The sequence below is a fragment of the Clarias gariepinus genome, chromosome 17 (genome assembly GCF_024256425.1).
Source record: "Clarias gariepinus isolate MV-2021 ecotype Netherlands chromosome 17, CGAR_prim_01v2, whole genome shotgun sequence".
In the NCBI taxonomy this organism is placed as follows: domain Eukaryota; kingdom Metazoa; phylum Chordata; class Actinopteri; order Siluriformes; family Clariidae; genus Clarias; species Clarias gariepinus.
Genome location: NC_071116.1, coordinates 26,316,269 through 26,329,761, shown reverse-complemented (window position 1 = coordinate 26,329,761; position 13,493 = coordinate 26,316,269). Strand labels below are relative to the sequence as shown.

Sequence of the window (13,493 nt, the reverse complement as noted above, 5' to 3'; positions counted from 1 at the left end):
CTTAGGTGGACCATCCCTGTGCCTGTTAGAAAAAAAACTGTCACTGCCTTAGAGTATTTGTCAAGGTGTAAGTGGATTCCTTGTGAAATTGCGAACCACTTCTCAGTGGTTTATACATAATAAACAATTGATGCACTTAAGTTATCGGAGTAATGCTTACTTGTTTTTTTTTTAAGGCAATCGGTTTGCATGGTTTTAATAAGTAAACTGGCGACCTTTTGAAGTAAATTTAACTTAGAAATTCAAGTTGAATGCAGAAAATGTCAAGTTATCTCAACTTGCATAAATCAGTAGTTTGAATACATACAAAGTATCTTTCACTTGAAATTCTGTAGTTGTTAAAAATAGTAATTCTGAGTAACTTGTACTAAAGATGAGTACATCTAAAGTAAACAATCAAGTATATGCTACAATTTAGCTTTAAGTTACTGGAACTCTCTTGTTACAATACAATACTGGATAGCCGTTTGTTAATACTACAAACTATTCCCATTTAACTTTACTACAAAAAAAAGCAGTATCAGAAAGTATTTTGCTTGGAGCTTTTACAGGCACACTTTTGTAGAGCCCTAAGACTCATAGTAACTTGTTAAAGAAATAGTGAACACATTTTTATGGCTAAATTATTGCTGAATAATAGAGCAATAAATTAATAATATATGGTTTTGGAAATAAAATGTCTATGTTTGCCAAATGTATGCCAAATGTGTAAATAGTACATTGCACAACAATATCAAATAAGACAGAAGATGTGCAGATCAGGTACAGCATTTTATTCAATTTTAAAAAATTAAAAAGAAGAATAAAAATATCAATGCAACACAATATTTACCAAGCTCAGAAAAAGGGAGCTAGACTGTATGCATAATGAAAAATATATAGTACTGTATATGTAAAAGAGAAGTGCTGAAAAACTATCATACTAAATGTGATGACATGTAACAGTAAAGTGACCTACAGTACAGTATATTCAAGTGTCTCCTCAACAGAATGCTCAAAAGCCATTATCTTTCAATTCTCACTATCTAGCAAAAGAAAAAGTTAGCCATTTAATTTGTAAAGTGCGATCAGTGCACTCGGAGGAGCGCAAAGTTAGAAAACATATTCGTGAACAGTGTACAGTATGCAAATCCCTATCTGGAAAGCAACCCTTAGGTGTGTACTGGTGTATGTGGATCGACCCTGGATGTATTTGATTCCTTTCCATCATTACTCTTCCAATTCCAACTGATACAACATTGGTTTGTTTTGTGGTAAAATTGTACAGCTGTAACCTAGGACAATAGTTTGCTATGTAACAGAACTTGAATGTAAAATGGGGACTTTTGCAGAGCAATCAGTCAATAAATGTATTAATCAATTTAATGAACTCATATGGGTGTTGTAGAGGTTCAGATGTTTGTAGATGATTTTGCAGAAGCGAAGACAGAGAGGAAGAGGCCAGGGGGATTACTTTTGTTGTAGTTCAACATGGACAACTGGAGCTTCTCATTCTTCGTTAATCTGAGAGTGGAAGAAAAAGAAAGGGGAAGATATAAGCTTATGAATTAAGAGACAGAAAAATGTCTAAAAGACATATTTTTATTTCTGTTTGTGGTAAAAAAAAAGCAATCTAATTCAGTTTAAATTAAATCTATAAAACTATAAAATCTACATACACAGAAACCACTGTAGTTCTGGGTAAGTTTTACATTTTTACAACATTTACATTTGGCAGACACTCTTTTTCAGAGCGACTTACATTTTTATCTCATTACACATCTGAGCAGTTGATGCCTTATGTCCAATGCCTTAACCACTGAGCTACCCCTGGCCCGCATCAAGCATCTTTAAGATTATAATTCAAGTCAAGTCAAATGATCAATAAATCATCAAATTCCCAACAGTCCACTTTTCATTCCAAGTGTTTTGTAATGTCTTCTTGATTGGTTTAGTGTGTAATAGTTGATAAAAAAACACTTAACTGACCTCATTTTCATCAGATTCACTTTCACTGCTTACGCCCCCTAGGAGGTCAAATAGCAAAGTTAGGCCAACACCACACACAATGGCACACTCAATATTTGAAATGCACAACATTTAACAGTTATAAAGGAAATTAAGGTTAGATGTCACATATTTTAGTGATATACTGTAGGTATCCTCATAGCTAATTATTAGTGTGTGTTCAATATGAACAATATGTCATAGGGACTTGTCATCCTGCAAGATTCATATAGGCTTGCGATTCCCAGCAGAACTGGAAGGTAACTAAGAAAATGTACTTTTACTGTCCTTAACTACATATTTAATGTATCTGTACTTTACTTAAATGGTTTTACTTTTTAGATACTTTTTACTTATACTGTACTTGTTCACATCCTACAACAAATATCTGTACTTGTACTTAAAAAAAAACAGGACATGTTGGTTTTGCTGTTGATCTCACTTACTAGTGACTGTTTCCTTCCAAGGACTGAGGTCAACCTTTTGGATACTTCTGCAGTTGATGAAGTTTGCTTGGTTGGGGCTAAAGAGAAAAGCGTTCCTAGGGACTCTAGAAATGCCTGTGTTGTCACAGACGATGCGAGACAGAGACACTTTGGACAGGGAGGCTCTCTGTGCTGGGGTGAAAACGCCGCTGTTCTCCCACCAGAGCCTGAGTGCACAAATTGCAAAGACCCAAATTAACTGTGTATATATACAATTTCTTTTTTAAATTCCAAGTAATTCGATCTTCAATTCATGACATACAGTAAGTGCCACTGCTATTCATTATTTGGTAGCTACATTAGCCTAAAAGCTAAAACATCTTATCTAATCAATTACACATGGAATAAGGGGTATAACTGTGTTAAATTGGATTTTACCTCTATTCAGCTATATATAGCTGACGTTTGGGATGCGGTAAGTTATTGTGACCTGGTGCATGGACTATTAATATGAGGTGACATACTGTATGTAGATATTCCTGTAAATTGCTGCAGTCAAGTGAGTTGGAGAGACGCAAGTTTACTGTATTTATCCAGTAAGAGGAATACATTCAACATCAATTTTAAATGTTGCTCATATTTGAACTAAAAAATACAGCCAGTCAACGATAAACAAATACTTGCGTCTCTCCAGCTCCTGCTGTTAAAAATGATTTTAAATATTATTTATTTTTTAAAAAAACTAGCGGGCTATGTCCGGTTAATATGTAATAATGGAGCAAAAATGTTATAGAAAAATAATCAGTGCAGTTTCTTTACCACTCACTCACTCATCATCTATATTACTATATCCTGTATACAGTGTACGAGGGCCCGGAAGCCAATCCCAGAAGACTTGGGTACAAGGCGGGGTACACCCTGGATGGGGTGCCAATCCACTGCAGAGGACACACACACTCACACACACGCGCACACACACACACTAAGAACAATTTGGAAACACCAGTTAGCCTAATCTGTATGTCTTTGGATTGTGGGAGAGTACCCGGAGGAGACCCACCAAGCATAAGGAGAACATGCAAACTCCATGCACACAGACGAGGCAGAATCGAACCCTCAACCCAGGGTGTGCAAGGCCACAGTGTTTACCACTGAGCCACTGGAGTGGTGAAGGTACATAACCTTAATGCACAGACAAATTACCTGTCTCCTTGGCGGATCTTCTGGAACTGGGTGGCAATGATACAGGAGAACACTGGCCCGACTCGGCCTCCGGCGACAAATGGTTCAGCAATGCCTCCAGCCCAAAGGTCGATGTTATCGGGAGAGCCGTAAAGCTGGAGGAGTTTACTTGCAAGAACGGTGTTATTCAGCACACTTGCCAATTCATTGACATTCCTGGGTGTGGACAGGCCGCAGAATCTGCGCCAAGCGTTGTAGCCTGATGGAAGGATGAAAATGGTTATTGGCAAAATTTTTTAAAATCATATTTACTACTTCATATTCATTATATTATTCATTTATTTCTTTGTTTGTTAGTTGATTCATAATTTATTTTTATTTATGGGTCTACTCTTTTTATCTGTTTGTCACCCTGTCTACATGTACAGTATCAAGCATTGTAAGCATATATGTGTGTGTGTGTGTGTGTGTGTGTGTGTGTGTGTTTACCTGGCTGGCCGTGGTCTCTGCCCCTCTGCAGGTTGAGGGAACCCAGGTCCTGAGCGATTTTGCTGGTAAAGGCAAACAGTTTCTCTCTTACTGCGTTCACCAGGATAGCATCCTGCTTGTTCAGCTTAGCTGGCCGACTAATCAGCCCTCGAATCTGAGGATCAATTCCACCTGGGAATTGGGGGAATTTTGTTAGTTTTTGCTTCTGGTTTGTTCCTTGATTAAGCTGTGGATTGGAGATAGCTATGTTTTTATCCATTGCCTTTTTTTCTGTTTTTTTATCTCTTTTTTATCTTTGAAAATAAACCCATTTGTTATGACCTAACATCTGTCCTGGATGTCAGAATATCATGATTGCCTAGCAACATTATTCTTACAACTTTACCCTTTTAAACAACATACTGTATTGTGCTCAGTGCTGCTGTCAAAATCGCTGGTTAATCAACTGACCTTCAAATACGATTCTCCATGGTGTAAAGAAGGCCGTGTGAAGCGGAACGCTGGGGAACTGTCTATTTTCTTGAAAGTTTTCATCCAGACGGAAAATAAGGGGTTGGAGAGTGGCGTGGGCGAAGCGGTAAGCAGCGGTAGCGAAGACGTTTGAGATAGTCGGGTCAACATTGGGGTTATAGCCAGGATACCTGCCGAGCTGCCTTCTCGCGGCTTCTGTTCCCACGATGTGTGGCAGGTAATCCCTGAACACTATGATCTGCCAAACAAGCGCATATATATTTACTGTCTATCGATATAATAGGCATTTAGGCATTATGAAAAACCCTTATCCAAAGCGACTTACATTTTTATCTTATTATAGATCTGAGCAGTTGAACGTTAAAGGCCTTGCTCAAGGGCTCAACAGGGACAATCAGGTGGTCTGGATTTGAACCCGGGAACCTTCCAATTCCTTAACCATTGGGCTACCCCTGACCCATTCACAGACATAAGGCCTTTTTTAAAGCATTTGCACTCTTCAAATGTTTTACTGCTTAATAAACCCCAGCCTCTCTTTATATTATTTAGTCCCAGAGAAAAAAAAACAAGCAGTTCCACAAAATCCAGAATAATCTATTTAAAACATTTATCAACAGCAGTTAATCTTAGTGTGTGTGTGTGTGTGTGTTTGTGTGTTTGCAGTACCTGATGAAAAGCTCCAAGAATTTTGCGAGTTTCCTGATAAAGCTGTTCACTGGTCCAGTGCGGGTTCAGGCGCCGCAGAGCACGCGCGATCCGGTTGTGTTCCCGCAGGAAAAGTGTGTGCAGTGAAGTCAGAGCGATGTTCTCATCCACACGTGCATCACCTGCAAACAACAGCTGTTCTTAGATAAAAGTACTTACATTCATTTTCAACTTTCTTCTTTGATCTTACTGTATTATTGATAAAAGGAAGAATGCAAAAAAATGTAAACTATATTGCTCTTTCTGGAATGAAGTGAGTTGTTTAAAATATGTTTGGGGTCTGAAATTTGTCTTTTAGTTATGTTTGCTTTGGAGCCACAAGAATATTGTAGCTTACAAATACTGTAGTGTAAGACTATCTCACTTACGATGTTTCCTGTTAATATATAGCCAAATCGTTATATATTTGCATGCATTTTCTTCTAACTGAAGCTAAAATAACAACTACAGTTGCTCTACTTTTAATGGGATGACAATTCATCCCAGACGGCCAGCTAAAAGGCAGTAATTTAATTACTGTTAATTAAACCTTTGTTGTGGTTTGATTACTCTCATAAATGTAATAAACACAGCAGTTTGCTAATGCAATTCACACATCCTGGTGTGTCGAAGCCATCCATGGTAAAAATGTGTCTGTAAGCCTAAGCAGGTGGAAGAGGATGGATAGCACTTCTTTCTAAATGTGTTAATATGCCCTCGGCTAGCCTGTCATGCCTGTTTGGAAGGATGTAAAATGTTTGGTAGCTGTCGGGAAAGCGGTCAAAATAGCTGGGAATTGGCCATCTTTCAATTTGGAACCAAAAAATACAAAAATCAGTCAATCAACCCACCTGCAATAAAACATGGCACTTCCTCCAGGCCCGTGGTGTTGAGAATGCGATTGCGTGTGGAGCAAATTTTGGTGTCCACCTTGGTGAAGGGCAGCAGCTCACGTCCATTGTCCTGAAATTTATCATTGACGCGCATGAGGCCCTCGTCGTTGGAGAGATTACGGAGTTCTTGAGCGAGCCCATCCTCAGAGCCATACAGCTGACCAACATCTAAGAATGATGTCAGGGTGTTGATCTGCTCCCTCCCTTGCGGGACACCTCCAAACATGTATGCACCGGTTCCAGAGCCGCAGGCAGGTGCAGAACGAAATACAGGGAGGCAGCTTTTGGCGTTAGAGGGCAAGCGCGGGTCATCTCTAGGAATCTAAGTAAAATTGTGGACAATATTTATTCATTTAATTAATTATTCTAAGGTGAGTTAAGGATAATCCCTCAGAATTAATTCAACTCTAAGTCCTTATATGCACCTGGATGGGGAAGCATGGCTCAGAGCGCTCACAGCTCTCATCACAGCTTATTCCGTTGCTGAAGGACCGGATGCTGGGTGACACTGGGGTGAATGACAGGTCGTGATCATTCCACTGGCCAAAGAAGGTGATGAAGAATGTGTACTGACTGTCTCCCACGACATTTTGGTCCTGCGTGCTGAAAATTCGGTTTGACACCTCCCTCACCTGAATGAGCACAAACAGAAACAGGAAGAAAGTGCTTGTTTTAGAAAAAGTTAAATTGCCCTAAAAGAGACACATTAAACACATTTTTTCCCGATTTTCTCGCAAATTTAGTCGTGTCCAATTCCTCCCCGTCACCAGTGGGCTCCCACATTATGGCTACTACTACCACGACCGCATCTTTTTGAACTGCTTGCTCAAACACCATTAGGCGTGGCATAACACACTCGGAGGACAGCGCTATCCGCTCCTTCTGCTTGCGTGAGCTCACAGACGCCCCTGATTGGCCGTGAGGAGGACGAAGTACCTCTCATCCCTCCCCTCTGAGAGAGCTCGGCCAATCAGCTCTCTCTAAACCTCCGGCTGGGTGAGGTTACTGCACCTGGGAATCGAACCAGCGATCTCTGGATGATAGGGCGAGCACTTTACCACTGCAATCTCTACACCCCGATTGTCTAAAATCTGTACATCCCCTAAAAATGCAAGCGTACAAAATGTCACATATTCAGCTGCTACAGAAAGGTCATTCATTTAAATCATGAACAGTACAAAAGTTCAAATCCAAAGAGAATTAAAAATAAAATGTCATACCAGAGGCAGCACAACACCATTATAGAGTTTTCCTGTGTTCCATCCTTGAGGTTGAGAAATGTTATCTTCATAGTTAGAAGGCAACCAGCGAGCGAATGCTATGTTTGAGGCACCTCGAAGTGGATTTAATCTACAGATTTAAAGAAAAAGTCAGATATCACAGCAGTAAAAATGTAGAGTATTGGGTTAAACCTATCGACTAAAGAACTTCTTAAATTTTTTTTATTCAGTTTTGGCACAGTGGGACCAGCAATTTGAAGATTTTAAGAAATATTCCTTTATAGCAACACGTTTAGAGCCTGGAACCCTGACTAACAATGTGGCAGTGACAGTGGTAGTCTGTCATTAGACTAAATCTATTGATCTACATGTGTGTTCTTAATTCAATGTGTGTCCCGTACTGGTTGTTGCAGACGCTGGAGGCTGTGCGATATTTGTTCAGATCCGGTAGTGTTCTGCATGGAGGTGGCTGGGTTTGAGCGGCACAGCCAGTCAGCTTCTTGATTGTGTTGAGTTCTTCTTGAGTAAGCAGTGCTGAGAGGGGGGAAAAGACAAACAGGGTTAATACGCACACACACACACACACACACACACACACAGACTGAAATAGTTAGCTTTATCTTTATACTTTATACTATACTTTTTTACTATAATTTTTTAATTTTATTATTATCTCTGTATAAAAATACTGTAAAAAACCCATAAAAAATTAAAAGATTCATTCATAAATCTAAAGGAAAATTGAAAAGTAAGCAGCATATTATGTAAAAGCCCCCTTTTCACACCCAAAAAAAGCTTCTGGGTTTTGCAAATATGAAACAAGAAGCAGTTGTGTTCTCGGAAGGCCTGTAGCTGGTTCTGCAGGATGTTCAGGAAAACTAAGCAGTTACTGTAAGTTACTGTACTGTATGTAATTTATGTTTACCGCTTTTATTTAATATTTTTTTTAATATAGGATAGATCATGATTATAATTTAATTTACAGCATTTGTGTCCTATTTAAAGTTTTACATGTGAGTTACACAAGTCTACCAGAGAAAAGTTTAGTTTGCAAGAGAATTGTGATGAAGCTACAGCCATGGCTGGGTGTCAAGGGAGTTAAAGTGTCCTCGCACTCTGGGGGTAAATATGGCCCAATATTAACCACAGAAACATCACCTGATCACGTGCATCTGTGATCATGTGTACTGTTTGTAAAAGAGGGCGGATAGCACTTTCCTCTAAGTGTGTTATGTTTCCAAGTGCCTTAGCAGAAGCAGCAGATTAAAAAGATACATTCGACTGTCTTCATGTCTTGGTAGAAGTGCATGTTACATCTAATACTCACTTATACCTGAGTTCTCAAAAACTGAGTTCTTTCTTTTTTAAAATCTTATCTCTAAAACTATAATCATATGACTTGTAAGTGTGTGTGTGTGTGTGTGTGTCAGACCTGTGGCATTAATAGATCTCTTGTGTGCGTGGTGTGATTTCTCCGAGATGATCCTCAGTGTCTGCTCTAAGTAATCCGCAGCTCTCACAGCATCACGCGCCTTCCGCTTTGGCTGCTTCAATAGACGCAGGATATCAGACGGCTTGATGAAATCATCCCTGCGCACCCTTTCAAGACTCCTGTAACCCAAAGGTGAAAATACAACTTAGCAAGCTTACTCAGTAAAAGTCATTAGTTTACACTTAATTGAATTCTGAATGGGAAAATTTTAATGATACACTTTAGTCGTTTTTTATTTGTTAAACTGTGTTTTCCTTTTTCCTTTTGGAAACTAAAAAGACAAAATATTAAATTAGTGTTGACGCGTATTAGGTTTGTAAAGTTTGTACCCACTGACTTGCACTAATTTATACATTTTTTATAAGGGTAAGATTTATGTAGCCCTTAATGCTCAGAGCATTTTAGCCATTATTTGTTTTGCTGTTTAAAAAAAACAACATATACACAGGGCTCAAGATTGTGGAGTATAGAGTGACATGTAATTTTTATCAGCAAAACCTAAGCAATATGATGACCATACAAACATGACAGAGCAAAAAAAAAAAAAGAAGAGGGTCACTTATGCAAAGAAATAGCACAGATACACATGATCACATGTTTTTCTGGTTGTTTGATTGTTTACAGATAATAATAATAATAATAATAAGCTTATTTTGTGAGTTCTACGTTTTTGCAATGTTATATCTTTATATTTTTTTTCCCATATTCCAGTAGTGGTAAAATTTACCCTTTTAAAAAATCCTGGTCACTTTAGTTCGAAGACAAGGCGTCCGTATATATTTTTTAAATCATCATTGACCTGTGCTGTGTTGCCGTCACGCATCTATGCTGATTTAATTTTAAGGTAATGGAGACCGGCAGTATTTTGCTAAACACTCTTTTCAGTTATTGCTAAACATTAAGGTGGTTCTCTACTGTCTGTGTTCAAAAATAAAAACACTCCCTATTTTATGTCCTGTTAATCAAGCCAAGATTTTATCCCTAAAAAGACCCGGCACAATCATGGGAAAAAGAATGAAATAAAGGGAGTTTGAGTTATAAAATGGTACAGTAGATGAGGTTAAAATTTAATAAGATTATATTGTTTGTAATCTTTGTTTAGTCTTATAATCCTACCGGATATTTGAAACTGAATTATGTCTGTCAGTTTGAGATATAGTTCTTAATTTGATCTTCAGCTGATTCTTGGATAAACAACTTTGCTTTAACATCCTCTGATATGAATATATTCTGGTACAATGTGTTAAAGCCTTACTTTTGACGAGAGTACAAATAAGAGTCGTCTACAACTTGTTTGGCTTCTTTGATGGCATCCAAAATGAAAGGCCTGATTGAACTATTCTCCTCAGATCCTGTACAAACACACATCACAGTTCACACGTTTATGAAAACAAAACTGGTTTGCTAATAGATTACGAACACTTACATAGACAAACATAATGGGAAACAATGAAACATATACAGTAGATGCACAATGAAATATTATATAAATCATCATTAAGAAGGACAGTTACTGACCTTAACTAACCCTAACCATTAACTTATCCTGTTAATTAAAATCATGACTTGCATTATGAGATCATCTGAGGTTGTCTCATACATTAAACTTTTAATTCTAGTTAATAAATAACTTAAATACGTTAATAAATGGTTAATTTATCATGCAAACATTACAAAGAGTAAAGACACATAATGCTTGTAAGACAAGATAAGGTAAGATAAGGTTTTGTGTTCGCTATACACATTACTATATGCAAGTGCATTTGCTAAGTAAATATTGAATATTTTAAGTCTTTGATATTTTGGTCATTTGCACCATTTTAGGTTCCTGATTAAATGGAAGCAAATGTGTGATCTTGTGCATGTTCACTTTGAACAACTTATTAGACCAGTGGTTGCCAAAGTGAGGGACGCGCCCCCATAAAAAAAGAAAAGATATATTGCAGGGCCAGGCCGCGGCAAGGCAAATTTATACATACATTTTATTTTTTTGTTTGAATGCCTTAAAATGTTTAAAATATATTCAAATGAGTTTAAAAGCTAAAGATGTTGAGTGGGAGGTGGCTTGAAAATATGCCTTATTACAAAGGGGGCTATGCAGAACCACTGGATCAGACTAACGTTCCTTATCACAAGTGCATATGTGAAGAAATCCCAATTTTATTCAAACTATTTTTAACCACAACATTTCCTAAACTGTCTCCTTACACAACATGATCTTTGTGTATAAAAGCCTAGACAAGTTTAAACAGTAAATAAAACATTTCCATATTGTTTTGCTGAAACATAATTACACTTTTAACCCTGGAAGCTAAACATCATCTTAGGTATCTCAGTATCACTAATCATCTTCTGGATGTGTTTGAAATGTTAACTGCCCTTGTTTTAACTCACCTGATACAGACAGAGAGCTGAGCACACAGCACAGTCCCAGTGTGACTACAGACGGTAAGAGATTCATGTCTGAAAGGCTTCAGAGCAATCTCGTGAATTTTGTCTTCTCCTGATCTGCTCAAGGAATAAAAAAATTATAATAAGTATCATTTCATAATAAAAAAAAAGATTTTTAACTTGAAAATGAAAGTCAAGAATGATATGATGACCCTTAATAGGTGTGTTTGTGCAGATGGTGCGCATTTCTCATTATGCCTTAAATCTATTTCCACCTCTGTTTATGAACTTCTAAACTAGTTCACAATTTAAATCCTGCAATAGGAACCATTTCATTACTGTCAGAAATATTAATGCAAAATTACAGTTATTATTAAGACATCTGTTTATAACAATCTAAGAGTTTTTCTGAATTTTTCTGAATCCACCTGAATATCTTTAAGATTCTGTGATGTCAAATGTTTTTGTCTTTTTGTATACAAAATTGCAAAAGTACACATTTTAAAAGAATAAAATGTAACAGTTTCTACAGCCTTCTAATCTGAAAAATTTGCTGGGACTCTTGCCACCTCAAGTTGAGTGTGCATGACATCTCTACTGTTCACTTAATGTGCACCTGATAATCATTGTTAACATGTTGTGGATTTTCCTTATTTGAACTTTTGAAAGAAAAAAATATTGTAGTTTGGGCAACAAAATTTGCACAATGATGGAAAAAAAAAGGTTCCAAAAAAACCTTTAATGTGCATCATGACAACCATGGTTTATGAAATTCTTGATTCTGAAAGTATACCTTAACACAGAGCTCTGTTTATATTAATGGAAGATAATTAGAGATAAAAAAAGTTGCTGATTTTGGCTGCCAAAGCAATAATATTAAAGCTGAGCAAATAATTAAGACGACCTATAACCTGTACATATGTGGACGCAATGTGACAGTGTGAACATTTGGAAAGGTAACTGAGATTTAAGTTGTCTAAAAAAAGATACGAAGGACAGATTTAAATCTGGGATTAAGGGTGGAGGAAGCGTAACTAACAAACTATTAACCAACAATATCATCCTGAATATTTAAATTTATACACATATGATTTGGGGGGAAAATGGATTTTATGTTCATACAGATCTAAGAAAAAGTGTCATGTTTTAATTTTTTTAAAAATAATTTCCACTAATATTCATGTATTTGTAATCCATTTATTAATTATTAATTAACGCAAATATTTATATATTTAATCTCTTAAATATATAATTTTTTTGTCATATTTATTTTATTTATATTAAATTATTCCTCATTCTTAAGGTTACAAAATCTTTTATAATTTAAAGCAAAAGAATTTTAAAAAAGGTGTTATAAATACTATATGCATAATATAAATATATTTTCATTTTAGTACGTATTTCATTTCATCATTAAAATATACAAATATAAAATAATAATAATTATTATTCAAATATAAATGATTTTAGTTAATTATAAGCTTTTCAATTCAGTTACAATAAACTTTATATTTGTTTTTTATGTTATTGTTATTATTATTATTATTTTACTATAATTATTATTTTACTTATATATTTTATTTTAAATATGAAAAAAAAAAGATGCAGAAGCATCAACTCACCTGTTTGTTTCTCAAATGATTTCGATTATGAAAGCACAGGGGGCATTTATACTGTACACACAGCACACTATCTCCATCTCACTGGTAGGCTGTGACATTTCTTAATACTTCCTTCTGGAGTAGTTCCTCCTTCCTCTTACAGTATCGGCAAACATCTTTAATCTTCTGGATTAATGATAATCAAACCAAGCAGATTTTCCAGAAAGGTCTTTACCCATAAACATAGTGTCATAATATTGTGCAATAGTTATTTGATTCTTTCATCATTGTAGAAACGAAAGTCAAAGAGTTCAATAGTATTTTATAGGTGTGGAGATGATTAGAATGTGACTAACCGTTTAGCAGGAAATGCAGTGTATTTACTGTACTTCTAGGATCTCATTTACATTTAGGCATTTGACAGATGCTCCTATTCAGAGCGAGTTATGTTAGTGCTTTGGACAAGTTCTTTAGCGTCATTTAATATGTCCTTACACTGGTTTGCTGGGTTTTTTAACCCATAGCGTTTACTGTATTGCATATGTTCAAAGCTTTGCATGTTGATTTAAATCATTATTTCTAAAGTGTAAACACTCAACTGCTCGACTCTGCCCATGTGACAAATGCATGGGAAAAGCATCTGTTAAATAAATGATTGA

General features: G+C 36.4%; 1 protein-coding gene across 1 annotated transcript; it reads right to left on the bottom strand.

Annotated features, from left to right (window-relative positions):
- Positions 1 to 752: 752 nt before the first annotated feature.
- LOC128545333 (eosinophil peroxidase-like) lies at positions 753 to 12,887 on the bottom strand. Its single transcript, XM_053515510.1, has 15 exons — positions 12,856 to 12,887; positions 11,237 to 11,350; positions 10,098 to 10,194; positions 8,783 to 8,961; positions 7,752 to 7,884; positions 7,351 to 7,480; positions 6,556 to 6,762; positions 6,089 to 6,452; positions 5,220 to 5,380; positions 4,533 to 4,791; positions 4,083 to 4,253; positions 3,615 to 3,852; positions 2,433 to 2,638; positions 1,969 to 2,006; positions 753 to 1,503 (listed from the first exon to the last, which is right to left on the bottom strand). Exons 2-15 carry the CDS (start codon positions 11,301 to 11,303, stop codon positions 1,489 to 1,491), a joined length of 2,265 nt encoding a protein of 754 aa, XP_053371485.1. The 5' UTR covers positions 11,304 to 11,350; positions 12,856 to 12,887; the 3' UTR covers positions 753 to 1,488.
- Positions 12,888 to 13,493: the final 606 nt, after the last annotated feature.

What these genes read in the sequence shown, in the direction of transcription:
- LOC128545333 (XM_053515510.1), bottom strand. Translation starts at nt 11,303, where the DNA reads ATGAATCTCTTACCGTCTGTAGTCACACTGGGACTGTGCTGTGTGCTC. An exon ending in CAGAGACCACGGCCAGCCAG is followed by an intron (nt 3,853 to 4,082) that starts GTAAACACACAC and finishes TCCTTCCATCAG; the next exon opens with GCTACAACGCTTGGCGCAGA. An exon ending in TTGGAAGGAAACAGTCACTA is followed by an intron (nt 2,007 to 2,432) that starts GTAAGTGAGATC and finishes TTGACCTCCTAG; the next exon opens with GGGGCGTAAGCAGTGAAAGT.